This window comes from Pangasianodon hypophthalmus, chromosome 23 (assembly GCF_027358585.1).
Source record: "Pangasianodon hypophthalmus isolate fPanHyp1 chromosome 23, fPanHyp1.pri, whole genome shotgun sequence".
In the NCBI taxonomy this organism is placed as follows: domain Eukaryota; kingdom Metazoa; phylum Chordata; class Actinopteri; order Siluriformes; family Pangasiidae; genus Pangasianodon; species Pangasianodon hypophthalmus.
Genome location: NC_069732.1, coordinates 1,721,545 through 1,737,500, shown reverse-complemented (window position 1 = coordinate 1,737,500; position 15,956 = coordinate 1,721,545). Strand labels below are relative to the sequence as shown.

General features: G+C 45.8%; 2 protein-coding genes across 5 annotated transcripts in view; one reads left to right on the top strand and one right to left on the bottom strand.

Annotated features, from left to right (window-relative positions):
- The window catches only part of rnf19a (ring finger protein 19A, RBR E3 ubiquitin protein ligase), a 29,525-nt gene extending 15,803 nt beyond the window's left edge, over positions 1 to 13,722 (top strand). For 3 of the 4 annotated variants that reach the window (XM_034298429.2, XM_034298431.2, XM_053228302.1), the window contains 8 exons: positions 1,704 to 1,912; positions 2,187 to 2,331; positions 2,507 to 2,669; positions 5,204 to 5,318; positions 5,642 to 5,803; positions 8,524 to 8,719; positions 9,837 to 9,980; positions 11,264 to 13,722. In XM_034298429.2, coding sequence (XP_034154320.2) covers positions 1,704 to 1,912; positions 2,187 to 2,331; positions 2,507 to 2,669; positions 5,204 to 5,318; positions 5,642 to 5,803; positions 8,524 to 8,719; positions 9,837 to 9,980; positions 11,264 to 11,810 — 1,681 coding nt within the window. In that variant the 3' untranslated portion in view covers positions 11,811 to 13,722. The remainder of the gene's footprint in view (positions 1 to 1,703; positions 1,913 to 2,186; positions 2,332 to 2,506; positions 2,670 to 5,203; positions 5,319 to 5,641; positions 5,804 to 8,523; positions 8,720 to 9,836; positions 9,981 to 11,263) is intronic. The other variant, XM_034298430.2, reaches the window with a different exon arrangement.
- Positions 13,723 to 14,238: 516 nt separating this feature from the next.
- On the bottom strand, positions 14,239 to 15,610 carry LOC128317235 (keratin-associated protein 4-3-like; the record flags this gene model as incomplete). Its single annotated transcript, XM_053228303.1, has 1 exon — positions 14,239 to 15,610. A coding segment is annotated over one exon (444 nt), but the record flags the coding sequence as incomplete, so codon positions are not given.
- Positions 15,611 to 15,956: the final 346 nt, after the last annotated feature.

Sequence of the window (15,956 nt, the reverse complement as noted above, 5' to 3'; positions counted from 1 at the left end):
CCGTTGTTTATTTTCCAGTTTAAACGTCTGTCGTGATAAAAACCAGCACGGGTGTAGTTTGTGTGTGTGTGTGTGTGTGTGAGAGAGGGTGTGTGTGTGTGTGTGTGTGTGCGCTTCAGACTCCAATCTGCTTCTGCCTAAACTGGTTCACGTTATTTTTAGTGTCCTGTCGTCAGATCAGAGAATTCAGATCTGTATCTATAAACCAAGTCTAAAAAAATCCTCTTGCTCATCATTCTGTGGCGTCGGAGTTCCGTGTTTCAGTATTCCATGTTCGGCCGGGTTCTGCCGTGTTCCATGTTGTCAATGTTCCGTATTCAGCAGTGTTCGGCGGGTTTCCGTGTTCGTCAGAGTTCCGTGTTCGTCAGAGTTCCGTGTTCGTCAGAGTTCCGTGTTCGTCAGAGTTCCGTGTTCGTCAAAGTTCCGTGTTTGTCAGTGTTCCCTGTTCGGCAGTGTTCTGCATATTCCAATCTTGCTTGCAAGGATGCAGTAATATTCCGTACAGTTCAGTGAAACTGCATTAATAATTTCTTTAGCTAATATAACATTATGGTGTTGATTGTGTTTTATGTAAAACCGTAAGCGTCAGTATTCCCGAAGCGTCAGTATTCCCGAAGCGTCAGTATTCCCGAAACGTCAGTACTCCACACACATCAGTATTTAATATTAATTATCTCTTGAGTCCAAAGAGGATGTTTTGTATTTTCCGAGCTGATGCAGCTGGACCGTGTGTGATTCCAGTGCCTTATTAAATCAGCCCTAATTTCACACTGCAGATATTTTTCCTGACGCTTCGTATCGGAAGTCGTTTTTGTGTTCCCGGAACGACGCTAGTGGGTTTGTGGGATTTATTTTCTGTTAAAGATAAAAGGTGGATGCATGTGTTGGAAACTGGCTTCCATACACTCCGGTGTTCCTTATGCTTATGTCTTCCATACAGTCCATGTTCTGTGTGGTTTAGGCTTCCGAACACTCCAGTATTCCATTATCAAGGAAGCAATGATATTCCATAAAAAAAAAAGAAGTTTAGTGAAAATTTATATATATTTATATATTACTATATATTTTTATCTAACGGAGTACTGAGTTCTGTGTAAAGCCATAAGAGTGTAATTATTTTTATTTTTTTTATTTATTTATTTTTTTTCTCCGTACGCTTCGGTCTTTTTCCGAATGCTTTTCCGCACACTCTGGCGTTTTCCGTACGCTTCAGTGTTTTCAGTGTCTAAAATTTTTTCTTTTTCCTACATTTGTTCTATTTTGACGAGGAAGACGCCGCATTCCTGGGTTTCGGCTTTGCGGACAGAAAATGATTTGTAGCGGTTAAAGCGGGAGCGCTCCAGGACGTCACCGAACTTCCACAAAACGAACACATTTTCAGCGTTACAATATCGACAGGATGGATCGGAGAATAGATACGCTCCTTATATTCGCTCACTAGCAAGGCTGATCATCTCTACTGGCGCTCTGTCCTCCATGTTGGATTTTCTGTCCCTCTGAGCTGCGATCTGATTGGTTACTCATGCATATGAAGTCACACAGACTCTTCAGCGCCCCCTACTGGTGGTGTTACCGCACTCAGTGTTAGCTTTACACCAGGCTAACAGTTCTAATCATAAAGTAGCACTACAGTGTAAATACACCACTGATCCGATGTTACAATAAGGCTAACGGATGTTATTTGATTTTGTCGCGTGTTTCAGGTACGCGGTGATCGCGTTCGGTTGCGCGAGCTGTCCGAAGATCACGTGCGGACGCGAGGGATGTGGAACGGAGTTCTGTTATCACTGTAAACAGCTGTGGCATCCGAACCAAACGTGCGACGCGGCGAGACAACAGCGAGCTCAGAGTCTGAGACTGAGACCGTTCAGATCCTCCTCACTGAGCTACAGCCAGGAGAGCGGCGCTGCGGGTAACACACACACACACACACACACACACACACACACACACACACACACACACACACAGTTTCAGTGCTTCTCGTCTACGTGTGCGTGTGTGAGAGAGAGAGCTCGATGAAGCCCTCAGCCAATCAGAATGCAGGATTTTTTTCATATAAGAGTGGCAAGACTTCATGTTTATGATGTAAAAAAAGAGATAACACAACACCCTAGTAAGTGTGTGTGTGTGTGTAACGTGTGTGTGTGTGTAACTCGTGTAAATGTGTGTGTGTGTGTGTGTAGCAGACGATATAAAGCCCTGCCCCCGCTGCGCTGCTTACATCATCAAGATGAACGACGGGAGCTGCAATCACATGACCTGCGCCGTGTGCGGCTGCGAGTTCTGCTGGCTCTGCATGAAGGAGATCTCCGACCTGCACTACTTAAGGTGAACACACACACACACACACACGCACACGATTCGTTATCATTACGTTATCGTTACTATAGTAACATAATTATAAACCGATTAACAATAATTGTTGACGTGGTGAAGTCTTCTTAAAGTAAGGAGATGTTTGTGTAAGGTGTTGACGTAATCGCGCTCGTCTGCCCTCCTCCAGTCCTTCAGGCTGCACGTTTTGGGGTAAGAAGCCCTGGAGCCGGAAGAAGAAGATCCTGTGGCAGTTGGGAACGCTGGTCGGAGCGCCCATCGGGATCGCACTGATCGCCGGCATCGCCATCCCGGCTATGATCATCGGGATTCCGGTGTACGTCGGCAGGAAGGTACGGGTCACGTCTGCGGCGTTTTCACCCACCCAGTGTTCCCTGTTCGTCAGTGTTCCCTGTTCGTCAGTGTTCCCTGTTCGGCAGTGTTCCGTGTTCGTCAGTGTTCCGTGTTCGTCAGTGTTCCCTGTTCGTCAGTGTTCCGTGTTCGTCAGTGTTCCCTGTTCGTCAGTGTTCCCTGTTCGTCAGTGTTCCCTGTTCGTCAGTGTTCCGCATATTCCAATCTTGCTTGCAAGGATGCAGTAATATTCCGTACATTCTGTGCATTAATAATTTCTTTAGCTAATATAACATTATGGTGTTGATTACGTGTTTTATGTAAAACCGTAAGCGTCAGTATTCCCGAAGCGTCAGTATTCCCGAAGCGTCAGTACTCCACACACTTCAGTATTTAATATTAATTATCTCTTGAGTCCAAAGCGGATGTTTTGTATTTTCCGAGCTGATGCAGCTGGACCGTGTGTGATTCCAGTGCCTTATTAAATCAGCCCTAATTTCACACTGCAGATATTTTTCCTGACGCTTCGTATCGGAAGTCGTTTTTGTGTTCGCGTTTTCTTCTCTCATTATTCAGTCATGTGACGTAATATTAGCAAAAATTCGACTCGCATATTCGACATACAATCGAACTTATTTGTGGGCGGGGCTAATCCGTACGTCGCTTATGTTTACACAAAATTACCGACACTAGGTTCGTCTGTTTGCTGTTTTGGACGATTCTCTTAGCAGGAGAGTCGTGTTTTATTCGTGTATGCGTGTTTTTTTTAACGATGTTTATAAATCCGAGCTAATTGTAGCGCTCCTGTCCTGTGAAAATCTGATTTTGTTTATCACTAACCATAAAAACATTTTCCCCGGAATCATAAAAGTAGAAACAGGAAGTAAATTTTTTTTTCCCTAATTTGATACGGTGAACTTTTCTTAAAGTAAGAAGCCGTTTACTAAACATTCACGGAAGGAGTCTCCAGTGTCAGAGGTAAAGGTGTAACTTTCCGACATCTTGGTAACGTCACAAACTGAGAGAGAAAAAAAATCGAGGCTGGAGAAGGAACGAGTGTTTATAGCTGTTTATAGCCGAACATTAAATGTAACTATAAATGGATAAAAATATGACGTGTCATACTTTAATAAAGAAACGGTTGTCGTTGTTGGTAAATTGCTGCGGTGTAAGAGGAATAAAGCACTCTGGGACGTGCTGTTATAGGAAAATAATCAACGTCAGGGTGGGAACAGTGACGCCGCTTCGTCACGCTGATTATTTTCCGATAACAGCACGTCCCTAAAGTGATTTACTCGCGTAAACACTCTTCTCTCTGCTGCGTGTGTGTGCGCGTGTGTGTGTTTGTGTGTGTGTGTTTCTGGAGAAATGCTAGCTTGAAGCGTTTATGGTAAAAGCGAGCGCGGAAGCGTGAACCCGCTCCTCCGCATTCTGCGTTTGTGACCCAGAAACTGCCCTAGATTTTATTTTTACTTATTTTTTTTTTTTTTAATTTTGCTCGTCATCAAGAAAACAGCCGACTTCCTGGATTCCAGAGAGGTCAATCTGTTTTACTGGTTCACATTCTTCTTCTTTTTTTAGGTCTTTTTTCTTATATTTTCACTTCAATCCCTCATCATCATACACTTTTTTATTTATTTATTTTTTTAAATGTATTTTTTTTTTTTAAAAACCCATTCAGAAACACTCCGTTAACGCTAATCCGCGTCTGAGCCGTGACCTGAGTCCAGAAGAACGTGTTTTTATTCCGGAAAGTCTTCCGAGGTCGTGAAACGTCCGCCGTTTAGTTCTTGCTAAAGCTTAAAAATTAAAAATTATTCATTAAAATCATTTCAAAGTTCAGTTTAAGAAAACAGGCGTTTAACCACTTAGCCTGGATTAGCATAGAATTAGCAAATATACAGTACAGAATGCGGTTAACTAGCACCGATGCTAATCACAAAAATTCGAACATTAACGTTACTTCAAATTTATTTGTTTTTAAATTACTTTTATTAACTTTAATCTATCGTATGAGTAACGCTGTTGTAATTATTAAAGAAAACAGATCGAGAGAACTCGCTTTTCTTCTTCACGTGATCTTGTGGAAATTTGTATGATGCAACTTCCTGTTTGTCAACTTCCTGTTTATGTCATAGGAGTGAATATGTTGAGTGTGTGTGTTTTTTTTTTTTTGTTGTTTGTTTATTTTAAATATAATCTAAAATTTCTGACTCGTGGAAAAGGACGTTTCAAGCCAAATAAATTCACACGTTAATGCAGAAATGATGATTTTCGATTACAATTAAAGCCGCAGTGTTAAAGATTATAATTAAAGATTATAATTGAAGTTAAAGTGTTAAAGATTATATTTAAAGATTGTAATTAAAGCCGCAGTGTTAAAGATCGAGGCTTGTATTCTTGATGTTTTGAGCGATTTATCTGAAACACACGCGGAGGCTGTTGTTGTTGAAACGTCTCTCGTGTTTAAAATGTCTTTTATCTTTACGTGAGATTATTAAACGTAACGCTGGTGCGGCTCGACGTTTCTCCGCAGATTCACAGCCGCTACGAAGGAAAGGAAATCTCGAAGCACAAGAGGAACCTGGTGATCGCCGGCGGAGTCACGCTGTCCGTCATCGTCTCGCCGGTGGTGGCCGCCGTAACCGTCGGTGAGTGAGTTCGGCTCTTAACGCCGCCGACTTTACCGTTTAATTATGATTGACTGCAAGAAAATAATCAAACATATATTATATATTTTTTAAGATATTACATGTAGGACTGTTTTGGAACTTTAAACCAAAAAAAAAAATAAACAGCAGATCAGGATAATTACTCGTAGGATGTGGTTTCCATAGCAACAGCCAACCCTACATCTATGGAAGTGTCATGAATGCGGCAACTTCCTGAAGAAATTAGCTCGTACTCAATTCAAGTGTGTGTGTGTGTGTGTGTGTGTGTGTGTGTGTGTGTGTGTGTGTGTGTGTGTGTGTAGGTATCGGAGTGCCCATCATGCTGGCGTACGTGTACGGCGTGGTTCCGATCTCTCTGTGCCGCAGTGGAGGCTGCGGCGTGTCGGCGGGGAACGGGAAAGGAGTGCGCATCGAATTCGACGACGAAAACGAAATGAACGTGGGCGGAGGTGCAGCAGCGACCGGTGAGTGTCCCTCAGTAGGCTCCCTACTCTCTACTCTCTCTCTATCCCCTTCATCCTGTACAGGGCGAGTGTCCCTCAGTAGGCTCCCTACTCTCTCTCTCTATCCCCTTCATCCTGTACAGAGCGAGTGTCCCTAAGTAGGCTCCCTACTCTCTACTCTCTCTCTATCCCCTTCATCCTGTACAGGGCGAGTGTCCCTCAGTAGGCTCCCTACTCTCTCTCTCTATCCCCTTCATCCTGTACAGGGCGAGTGTCCCTCAGTAGGCTCCCTACTCTCTACTCTCTCTCTATCCCCTTCATCCTGTACAGAGCGAGTGTCCCTCAGTAGGCTCCCTACTCTCTCTCTCTATCCCCTTCATCCTGTACAGGGCGAGTGTCCCTCAGTAGGCTCCCTACTCTCTCTCTATCCCCTTCATCCTGTACAGGGCGAGTGTCCCTCAGTAGGCTCCCTACTCTCTACTCTCTCTCTATCCCCTTCATCCTGTACAGAGCGAGTGTCCCTCAGTAGGCTCCCTACTCTCTCTCTCTATCCCCTTCATCCTGTACAGGGCGAGTGTCCCTCAGTAGGCTCCCTACTCTCTACTCTCTCTATATCCTCTTCATCCTGTACAGAGCGAGTGTCCCTCAGTAGGCTCCCTACTCTCTCTCTCTATCCCCTTCATCCTGTACAGAGCGAGTGTCCCTCAGTAGGCTCCCTACTCTCTCTCTCTATCCCCTTCATCCTGTACAGAGCGAGTGTCCCTCAGTAGGCTCCCTACTCTCTACTCTCTCTCTATCCCCTTCATCCTGTACAGAGCGAGTGTCCCTCAGTAGGCTCCCTACTCTCTCTCTATATCCCCTTCATCCTGTACAGAGCGAGTGTCCCTCAGTAGGCTCCCTACTCTCTACTCTCTCTCTATCCCCTTCATCCTGTACAGAGCGAGTGTCCCTCAGTAGGCTCCCTACTCTCTACTCTCTCTCTATCCCCTTCATCCTGTACAGAGCGAGTGTCCCTCAGTAGGCTCCCTACTCTCTACTCTCTCTCTATCCCCTTCATCCTGTACAGAGCGAGTGTCCCTCAGTAGGCTCCCTACTCTCTCTCTATATCCCCTTCATCCTGTACAGAGCGAGTGTCCCTCAGTAGGCTCCCTACTCTCTACTCTCTCTCTATCCCCTTCATCCTGTACAGAGCGAGTGTCCCTCAGTAGGCTCCCTACTCTCTACTCTCTCTCTATCCCCTTCATCCTGTACAGAGCGAGTGTCCCTCAGTAGGCTCCCTACTCTCTCTCTCTATCCCCTTCATCCTGTACAGAGCGAGTGTCCCTCAGTAGGCTCCCTACTCTCACTCTCTATCCCCTTCATCCTGTACAGAGCGAGTGTCCCTCAGTAGGCTCCCTACTCTCTCTCTATATATCCCCTTCATCCTGTACAGAGCGAGTGTCCCTCAGTAGGCTCCCTACTCTCTCTATATCCCCTTCATCCTGTACAGAGCGAGTGTCCCTCAGTAGGCTCCCTACTCTCTACTCTCTCTCTATCCCCTTCATCCTGTACAGAGCGAGTGTCCCTCAGTAGGCTCCCTACTCTCTACTCTCTCTCTATCCCCTTCATCCTGTACAGAGCGAGTGTCCCTCAGTAGGCTCCCTACTCTCTACTCTCTCTCTATCCCCTTCATCCTGTACAGAGCGAGTGTCCCTCAGTAGGCTCCCTACTCTCTACTCTCTCTCTATCCCCTTCATCCTGTACAGAGCGAGTGTCCCTCAGTAGGCTCCCTACTCTCTACTCTCTCTATATCCCCTTCATCCTGTACAGAGCGAGTGTCCCTCAGTAGGCTCCCTACTCTCTACTCTCTCTCTATCCCCTTCATACTGTACAGAGCGAGTGTCCCTCAGTAGGCTCCCTACTCTCTCTATATCCCCTTCATCCTGTACAGAGCGAGTGTCCCTCAGTAGGCTCCCTACTCTCTCTCTCTATATCCCCTTCATCCTGTACAGAGCGAGTGTCCCTCAGTAGACTCCCTACTCTCTCTCTATATCCCCTTCATCCTGTACAGAGCGAGTGTCCCTCAGTAGGCTCCCTACTCTCTACTCTCTCTCTATCCCCTTCATCCTGTACAGAGCGAGTGTCCCTCAGTAGGCTCCCTACTCTCTACTCTCTCTCTATCCCCTTCATCCTGTACAGAGTGAGTGTTTACTCGTCTGGTTCTTGGCTCCTCGCTTATCTTTTCTCGTTTATCCGTCTTTTGGTTTGTTTGTGTGTGTGTGTGTGTGTATCTAATTGTATTTCTGTTTCTCCATCATTTTATCAGTCTGTCTGTTTACCCATCCCTCCCTCTCTCTCTCTCTCTCTCTCTCTCTCTCTCTCTCTCTCTCTCTCTGTGTGTGTGTGTGTGTGTGTGTGTGTGTGTGTGTGTGTGTGTGTAAGTGGTGTCCTTGAGTGTGTCCTTGTCCTTGGTCAGGCACTGACTGTACCAGGAACACAGTATTTTGTTGCTCGTACTGGAGGACGTGTGTAAGCGGGTGTGTGTGTGTTGTTCGGGTCGCGTGTTAGATGTTTCTCAGGTTACTCTGATGATCATCCTCGAGCAGTGACGTGGCTTAGAGAAGGAGAAACGCACATCACACCGAGTGATATGATTTGAGTTAAACTCGTAGTGGATTGAGTACGTGGCTCAGTTGTGTTACGGTGTGTGGTGTTAGTGCTGGAGTTTGTGACATGTTGTGTGTGTGTGTGTGTGTGTGCAGACAGTACGTCGGTGGCGGAGACGAGGCAGAACGCGAGTATCGGAGGCAGCGTCGGCGGTCTGACAGGCAGCCTGAGTGCCAGCGGGAGTCACATGGAGCGAATCGGAGCCATGAGGGACAACGTGAGCGAAAACGCCAGCACCATGGCGCTCACAGGAAGTCTGTCAGGCAGCACTGTGGGCCACTGCTTCAACAGGTCTCCCACACACACACACACACACACACACACACACACACACACACTGTACAAAAACTAAATAATCACCACACCTTTAACAGTTTCCCCTAACTCCCCGTGTTGGTGTAACACGTATCATCACAACACCGGAGCAGTGTTTAATCTCACACAGTAAAGAAAGCTGTCTATAGAGTTTATATTTAAAATAAATAAAATGCCGAGCAGGATGAATCTTGACCTCAGAGCTCGTGTGAATTCACGTTCTAACCGCTCCTGTAGTCTCAGGCCATTTTCACGACTGTTCGTCCTTCAGTCGAGTCTGAATCTCAGCAAAGTTTAGGCTTTTGGTTTGGTTTGGTTTCACACCGTACGTAATTAAACAAACCGAAAAGCAGAAATCGTTGTCTGAGGTTTGTGTGTGTGTGTGTGTGTGTGTGGGTGTGTGTGGGTGTGTGTGTGTGTGTGTGTGTGGGTGTGTGTGGGTGTGTGTGTGTGTGTGGGTGTGTGTGGGTGTGTGTGTGGGTGTGAAAGCACTCTCGCAAAACTCTTTCGTTCGTTGGTCAGAAATGCAGCCAGGGTAAAAGGTGAACAAACCTTTACCGAGTGTGTGGAGCGCACGGAGCCGTCGCTAAATAAATGATTAGATAATTATTTACGTCTAACTTCTGTATCGCATCCAGCGTTTGTTTCCTCTCAGATCTCCAGAGCACATGGCACTTCTGCTCCGCAGCGTTACACAAAGCTGCAGCTCAAAACACACGGCATGTCCGGTCCACTTCCTGCAGTGCGTCGGTTCAGAATCAGTTCGATTTCTCGCTAGCTCGGATGTTCTCCGGTGCGAATCTCACCTGCCTGAAGAACCGCAGTGAGGAGCAGAACACGCTAGGGTTCAGTTCAAACTCACTAAACACTCATGCATGTGAAAGCACACTTAGCGCCAGCTGCCCCCTAGTGGTCATTATTAGCAACAGTACAGTTCAGAAACAGGTTTATATTCTGATCACATGACATTAGAACAAAATTCCACTCCGCTGAGCTAATGACGCTTTTCAGGTCTGTACTGAACACTGGCTCTTATTCATTTTATTAATCTGAGCATTATGGTGTGTGTGTGTGTGTGTGTGTGTGTGTTTAGGCTGGAGGTTCAGGCTGATGTACAGAAGGAGCGCTGCAGTCTGAGCGGAGAGTCTGGAACGGTCAGTTTGGGGACAATCAGTGACAACGCAAGTACCAAAGCCATGGCTGGATCCATCCTCAACGCCTACATGCCTCTGGACAGGTGAGGAAACGCTGAGAGTGTGAATCTCCCTCTGTCAGACCACACCTGACGCCATACTGTACCTCCAAACGTAGCATACATCCAAACGTAATGATTCAGTACAACTCAGTTCCCTACTGATCCAATACGATTCAGTTCAGCATCCATACGATTCAGTTAAGTATCAATACGATCAGTTCAATATCGATACGATTCAGTTCAGTGCAGGTATGAATCAGTTCAATATCGATACGATTCGGTTCAGCGCAGGTATGAATCAGTTCAGTATCGATACGATTCGGTTCAGCGCAGTTATGATTCAGTTCAGTATCGATACGATTCGGTTCAGCACAGGTATGATTCAGTTCAGTATCGATACGATTCGGTTCAGTGCAGGTATGAATCAGTTCAGTATCGATACGATTCGGTTCAGTGCAGGTGTGAATCAGTTCAATATCGATACGATTCGGTTCAGCGCAGTTATGATTCAGTTTCAATATCGATACGATTTGGTTCAGTGCAGGTATGAATCAGTTCAGTATCGATACGATTCGGTTCAGTGCAGGTGTGAATCAGTTCAATATCGATACGATTCGGTTCAGTGCAGGTATGAATCAGTTCAATATTGATACGATTCGGTTCAGCGCAGTTATGAATCAGTTCAGTTTCGATACGATTCGGTTCAGCGCAGGTATGAATCAGTTCAGTATCGATACGATTCGGTTCAGCGCAGTTATGAATCAGTTCAGTATCGATACGATTCGGTTCAGCGCAGTTATGAATCAGTTCAGTATCGATACGATTCGGTTCAGCGCAGGTATGATTTAGTTCAAAATGAATATGATTCAGTTCAGAATCTATACGATTCAGTTCATAGCAGGTATGAATCAGTTCAGTATCGATACGATTCGGTTCAGCACATACGATTCAGGCTTTATCCAGTATGATTCAGCTGATTGCCTTTGAGCTCTGAAAGAAATTCAAGCTCGCTCTAATGTGCGCACACACACACACACACACACACACACGTGCATCAGTTTTTGTCTTTTGTTGTTTATCTGTTTTCCTCGTCCCACTTCAGTGTAATATTTCTAATATGATATTTAAGATTTAAGTGCAAGGGAGTGTGTTTTAACAGCATATAAACACTGCTCTCTCTCTCTCTCTCTCTCTCTGTCTGTGTGTGTGTCTGTGTGTGTGTCTGTGTGTGTGTCTGTGTGTGTGTCTGTGTGTGTGTCTGTGTGTGTGTCTGTGTGTGTGTCTGTGTGTCTGTCTGTGTGTCTGTGTGTGTGTGTGTCTGTCAGAGAGGGCAGCAGTATGGAGGTGCAGGTGGATGTGGAGTCTAAACTAGGGAAGCTCCGGCACCACAGCGGCAGCAGCAGCATGGAGGAGGGCAGCACCGGGGGCCGCGGCGTTTGCCCCTCCACCTGCCCCCACGAGGGCAAATACGGCTCGGGGAAGAAGAGCAAAGGCAAGATGCGCAAGAAGACGGGCAGCACGAAGATCAACGAGACGCGGGAGGACATGGACGCGCAGCTGCTGGAGCAGCGCAGCACCAACTCGAGCGAGTTCGACTCTCCGTCTCTGAGCGGCAGCCTGCCCTCCGTCGCCGACTCGCACTGCAGCCACTTCTCCGAGTTCAGCTGCTCCGACCTCGACGGCTCCCGACCCCCCAACGCCATCAGCCCCCTTCCCGAGGTGGAGAACGACCGGCTGGAAAACGGCCCCGCCCCCCAGCCGCTCTGCTCCGCCCCCCTCAGCCCGGAGAGCTCTCCTAAAGAACGCAATAACAACGTCGCTCCTCAGCCGAGCACCCCGGCGCGCAACGTCTGTATTCAGACTGAGATTTAGCGCTTGAGCTAACCCGACGCTAGCTTTCGATCCTAACCCGAGGTTGCACACGCACGTACACACACTTACCGGTTTCATATTACGATGATTAAAAAACAAAAAAAACAAACAAAAAAAAAGACTCTCCGCAAGTCTTCACGTTGTCATTTTCAAGTATGACGATGATGATGATGATGACAGGAAGTGACTTCAAAGACTCGAGCGGTTTAAAAAAATAGGTTTGACGGGCTGTTACAGCAGGTGACTGACAGATGCGGATGTGATGATGATGATGATGATGATGATGATGATGACGATGATGTAGCTGTCGATCACTTTAACGCCTCTATTTCAGCTGTGATTGAGGGTTTGTCCGAGTCTCATGGATCACAACACGGCCGTGTTCAGAGCGTGTGCCGATATTCAGTCGCCGTATCCGTATCGAGACCACGCCCACCGACCAGAATTTAAACACGTCGATAGAATTATTTAAATTTCTACTCTCACTTACACGCATGAATACATACTATCATACAGTGGTTGCTATGGTTACGTCTCTAGACTCGATGCTCTTCTCATACAAATCGTTTGTTACCACACAGCAAAAAAAAAAAATGATCGGATTCCGATAAAGTATCGTAAAGTATTATTTATGATTGTCGTCATGGTTACGTAGTAACAAAGTGTTCGCTTCGATCTTTCGACCCGATCTGCGTCCCTTTGTATTAATAAAAATAAAAACCTCCACGTATTGATACTTGCTGGCCAATCGAGCGTAATTTCTGTGATTGAAACGTAAAAACGTTTCATTCTGTTCTTCTGGTTAACGTTAAAACGACTCTCTTTACAGAAACAGGTTCCTCGAGGGTTCCTCATGAGGACACACACCAAAGAACTTTTTTTTTTTTTTTTTCTTTTGGGTGCGTGTTAAATATATCGTATGTATCGCTGACTATCGGCACATGCCCACACACACACACACACACACACACACACACACACACACACACACACACACAGAGTTCTACAGGCCCGGTTCTATCTGTGGTTGGAGGCTTTTTTTTTTTTTTTTTTTTTTTTTTTTTTGTAACTTTATTTGAGGAGTGTTGGAGATGTTCTGGAGATGTTCTGGAGATGTTCTGGAGATGTTCTGGAGATGTTTCCTCAGAGGGACCAGCAGGAGATTGAGCAGATTGTTTTTTTTTGTTGTTTTTTTTTTTTTTTCCTGTCTCAGTAATTATTATTGTAAATGATTATATATTTTTTTCCTTTTCTTGTTGAAGATATGATTCTTTTCGTTTCATGTTTTCTTTTATTTTCCATTTTGGGAAAGGTCGTTATGTGTCGAAGCCCTGTGTTGGGGGTCTAAACTTACAACCCGAACCCGTCCGAGATCAGAACAGGACCGAGCGGTGACGCAGATTCAATCATGATATTGTGAATAGGTTGAAAAATATACATCTGATCATTTTTCTTGTCTGTTTTGGACAGAAATTGACATCACAGAGATGATCTGATGATCGCAGAGAGTGTGTGTGTGTGTGTGTGTGTGTGTGTGTGTGTGTGTGTGTGTGTGTGTGTGTGTGGGGAATATGGTGATGTGTTCTGCTGTATCGATAAGTTTGTTCATTTGCCGAACACTGATTTGGTCCGATCAGAAGGATCTGCTTTACTCCCCGTAATTAAGACTTTTACAGCTCCAAGGCTATGATGGTAATCTCTCTCTCTCTCTCACACACACACATGCGCACACACACACACACACACACACACACACACACATATTCAGGTCAGACACGATTAATACGTGATTCTGGGTTTGTACCCATGTGGACTTATGGTGCCTTTTGGATTTAAACAAAAAGCTGTTTGAGTTTCTTGTTCCTCCGTTCTGTGTCTTTCAGAGTTAAAAATAAAAAGAGAATCAAACCCAGCTCAAGTGATGTTTGTTGTGATGTCATTTCCTGTTTTTTATCATTTACCAAAGGTGGCATCTAAACTAAAACTAGAGTAGAATTTCTTTCAGTAGTTCTAGGCGCTGTGGGCGCGTCCCAAACCACACGCCCTGTTCACTATATAGGTCACACACACCCCGTCATCTGTCCACTGTGGGCGCGTCCCAAACCACACGCCCTGTTCACTATATAGGTCACACACACCCCGTCATCTGTCCACTGTGGGCGCGTCCCAAACCACACGCCCTGTTCACTATATAGGTCACACACACCCCGTCATCTGTCCGCTGTGGGCGCGTCCCAAACCACACGCCCTGTTCACTATATAGGTCACACACACCCCGTCATCTGTCCGCTGTGGGCGCGTCCCAAACACTCTGAACTCCACGCCATCACAGAGACGTTTACTCAGAATGAGCTCAAGGACGCTGTAACTGTATTTTAGAAAGCTTTATTAATATTTTTTCCTCTGCAATATTTACAGCATAAATTACTTTTACATCTTTCTCACATCGTAAAAGAGAAACGGTCTTCAGCATGCGCTCATATCCATAAAATCATGACATCAAGTTTTTTGCATATTTTTTTTTATTGCATTAGTAAACTGGGTGAGGATACGAAGTTTAAAAATTAAAAAAAAACTCATAAGATGTGGCATTCGATGAGGATTAGTGTTCACAAGTTTACTAAAATGTGGGCAGCTTTTCAGGCAGCACGGAAACTCAGAGCGGGCGAGTCTCAGAGCGGGCGAGTCTCAGAGGAGTGAGTCTCAGAGCGGGCAAGTCTCAGAGCGGGCGAGTCTCAGAGCGGGCGAGTCTCAGAGGAGGTGAGTCTCAGAGCGGGCGAGTCTCAGAGGAGTGAGTCTCAGAGCGGGCGAGTCTCAGAGGAGGTGAGTCTCAGAGCGGGCGAGTCTCAGAGGAGTGAGTCTCAGAGCGGGCGAGTCTCAGAGGAGGTGAGTCTCAGAGGAGGTGAGTCTCAGAGCGGGCGAGTCTCAGAGCGGCGAGCGAGTCTCAGAGGAGCGAGTCTCAGAGCGGGTGAACAAGTCTCAGAGCCGTGAGTCTCAGAGCGGACGAGCGAGTCTCGGAGTGGTCAGCAAGTCTCAGACAGGTGAGTGAATGAGTCTCAGACATGCGATGAATCTCAAAGGTGAGCGAGTCTCGGACAGGCAATGAATCTCAGAAAGACGTGCGAATCTCAAACAACCAATCGCTTCTCGGAAGGCTGAGCGAGTGTCAGTCTCGGAGCAGCGAGCGAGTCTCAGAAGAACGACTGTGAGTGAATAAACACGCTTCAATACTGAATCTCTTCAGTCGTTGAAACTCGGCGTGTGACGTCACGAGTCTGAAATTACTGAAATGTTTGAAAGTTACTCAAATAACTCAAAAGTCGCTTTGTCGTGGCTCCTTTAAGCTCTAGAAGTTTTCACTCCACTTTACCCATGATGCAGAGCGACGGAATCAGACGGACCCTGATGTAGCTGTAATGCCTTCTACTGGATGACGTTCTACACGATAACGTTCTACTGGATGAAGTTCTACATGATGACGTTCTACTGGATGAGGTTCTACATGATGACTTTCCAAAGGATGGCGTTCTACTGGATGAAGTTCTACACGATGAAGTTCCAAAGGATGACGTTCTACACAATGACGTTCTAAAGGATGGCGTTCTACACGATGACGTTCTACACAATGACGTTCTAAAGGATGGCGTTCTAATGGATGACGTACTACACGATGACGTTCTACATGATGACGTTCTACACGATGACGTTCTACCGGATGAGGTTCTACATGATGACTTTCCAAAGGATGGCGTTCTACTGGATGAAGTTCTACACGATGGCGTTCTAAGCTCGGTGAAGTTTCATGATCAGAGAGGAACGCTTGGTTCTAACGCCGGCCGTTCCACTCGTCCCGACTCGCTGCTCTGAAGAGACCCTGCACTCTGATCAGCGACGCTGAATAAACACACACCGTAAAAAATCAACCTAAATAACACAACGCAGGAGATTAAATTATAAATAAATTCTGTAATAATTCTATAAACTGATTAAAATATTTAGTTATTTGATGTGAATGAATGAATAATTAGAGCAAAGATGAAAAACTCACACCAGCGTTTGAGGTCGTGTTTTGTCCCGAATCGTCCTCAGGGGACATGTGCCGATATTTTATTTATTTTTATTTTATTGTGGAGGAAAATTTTTATA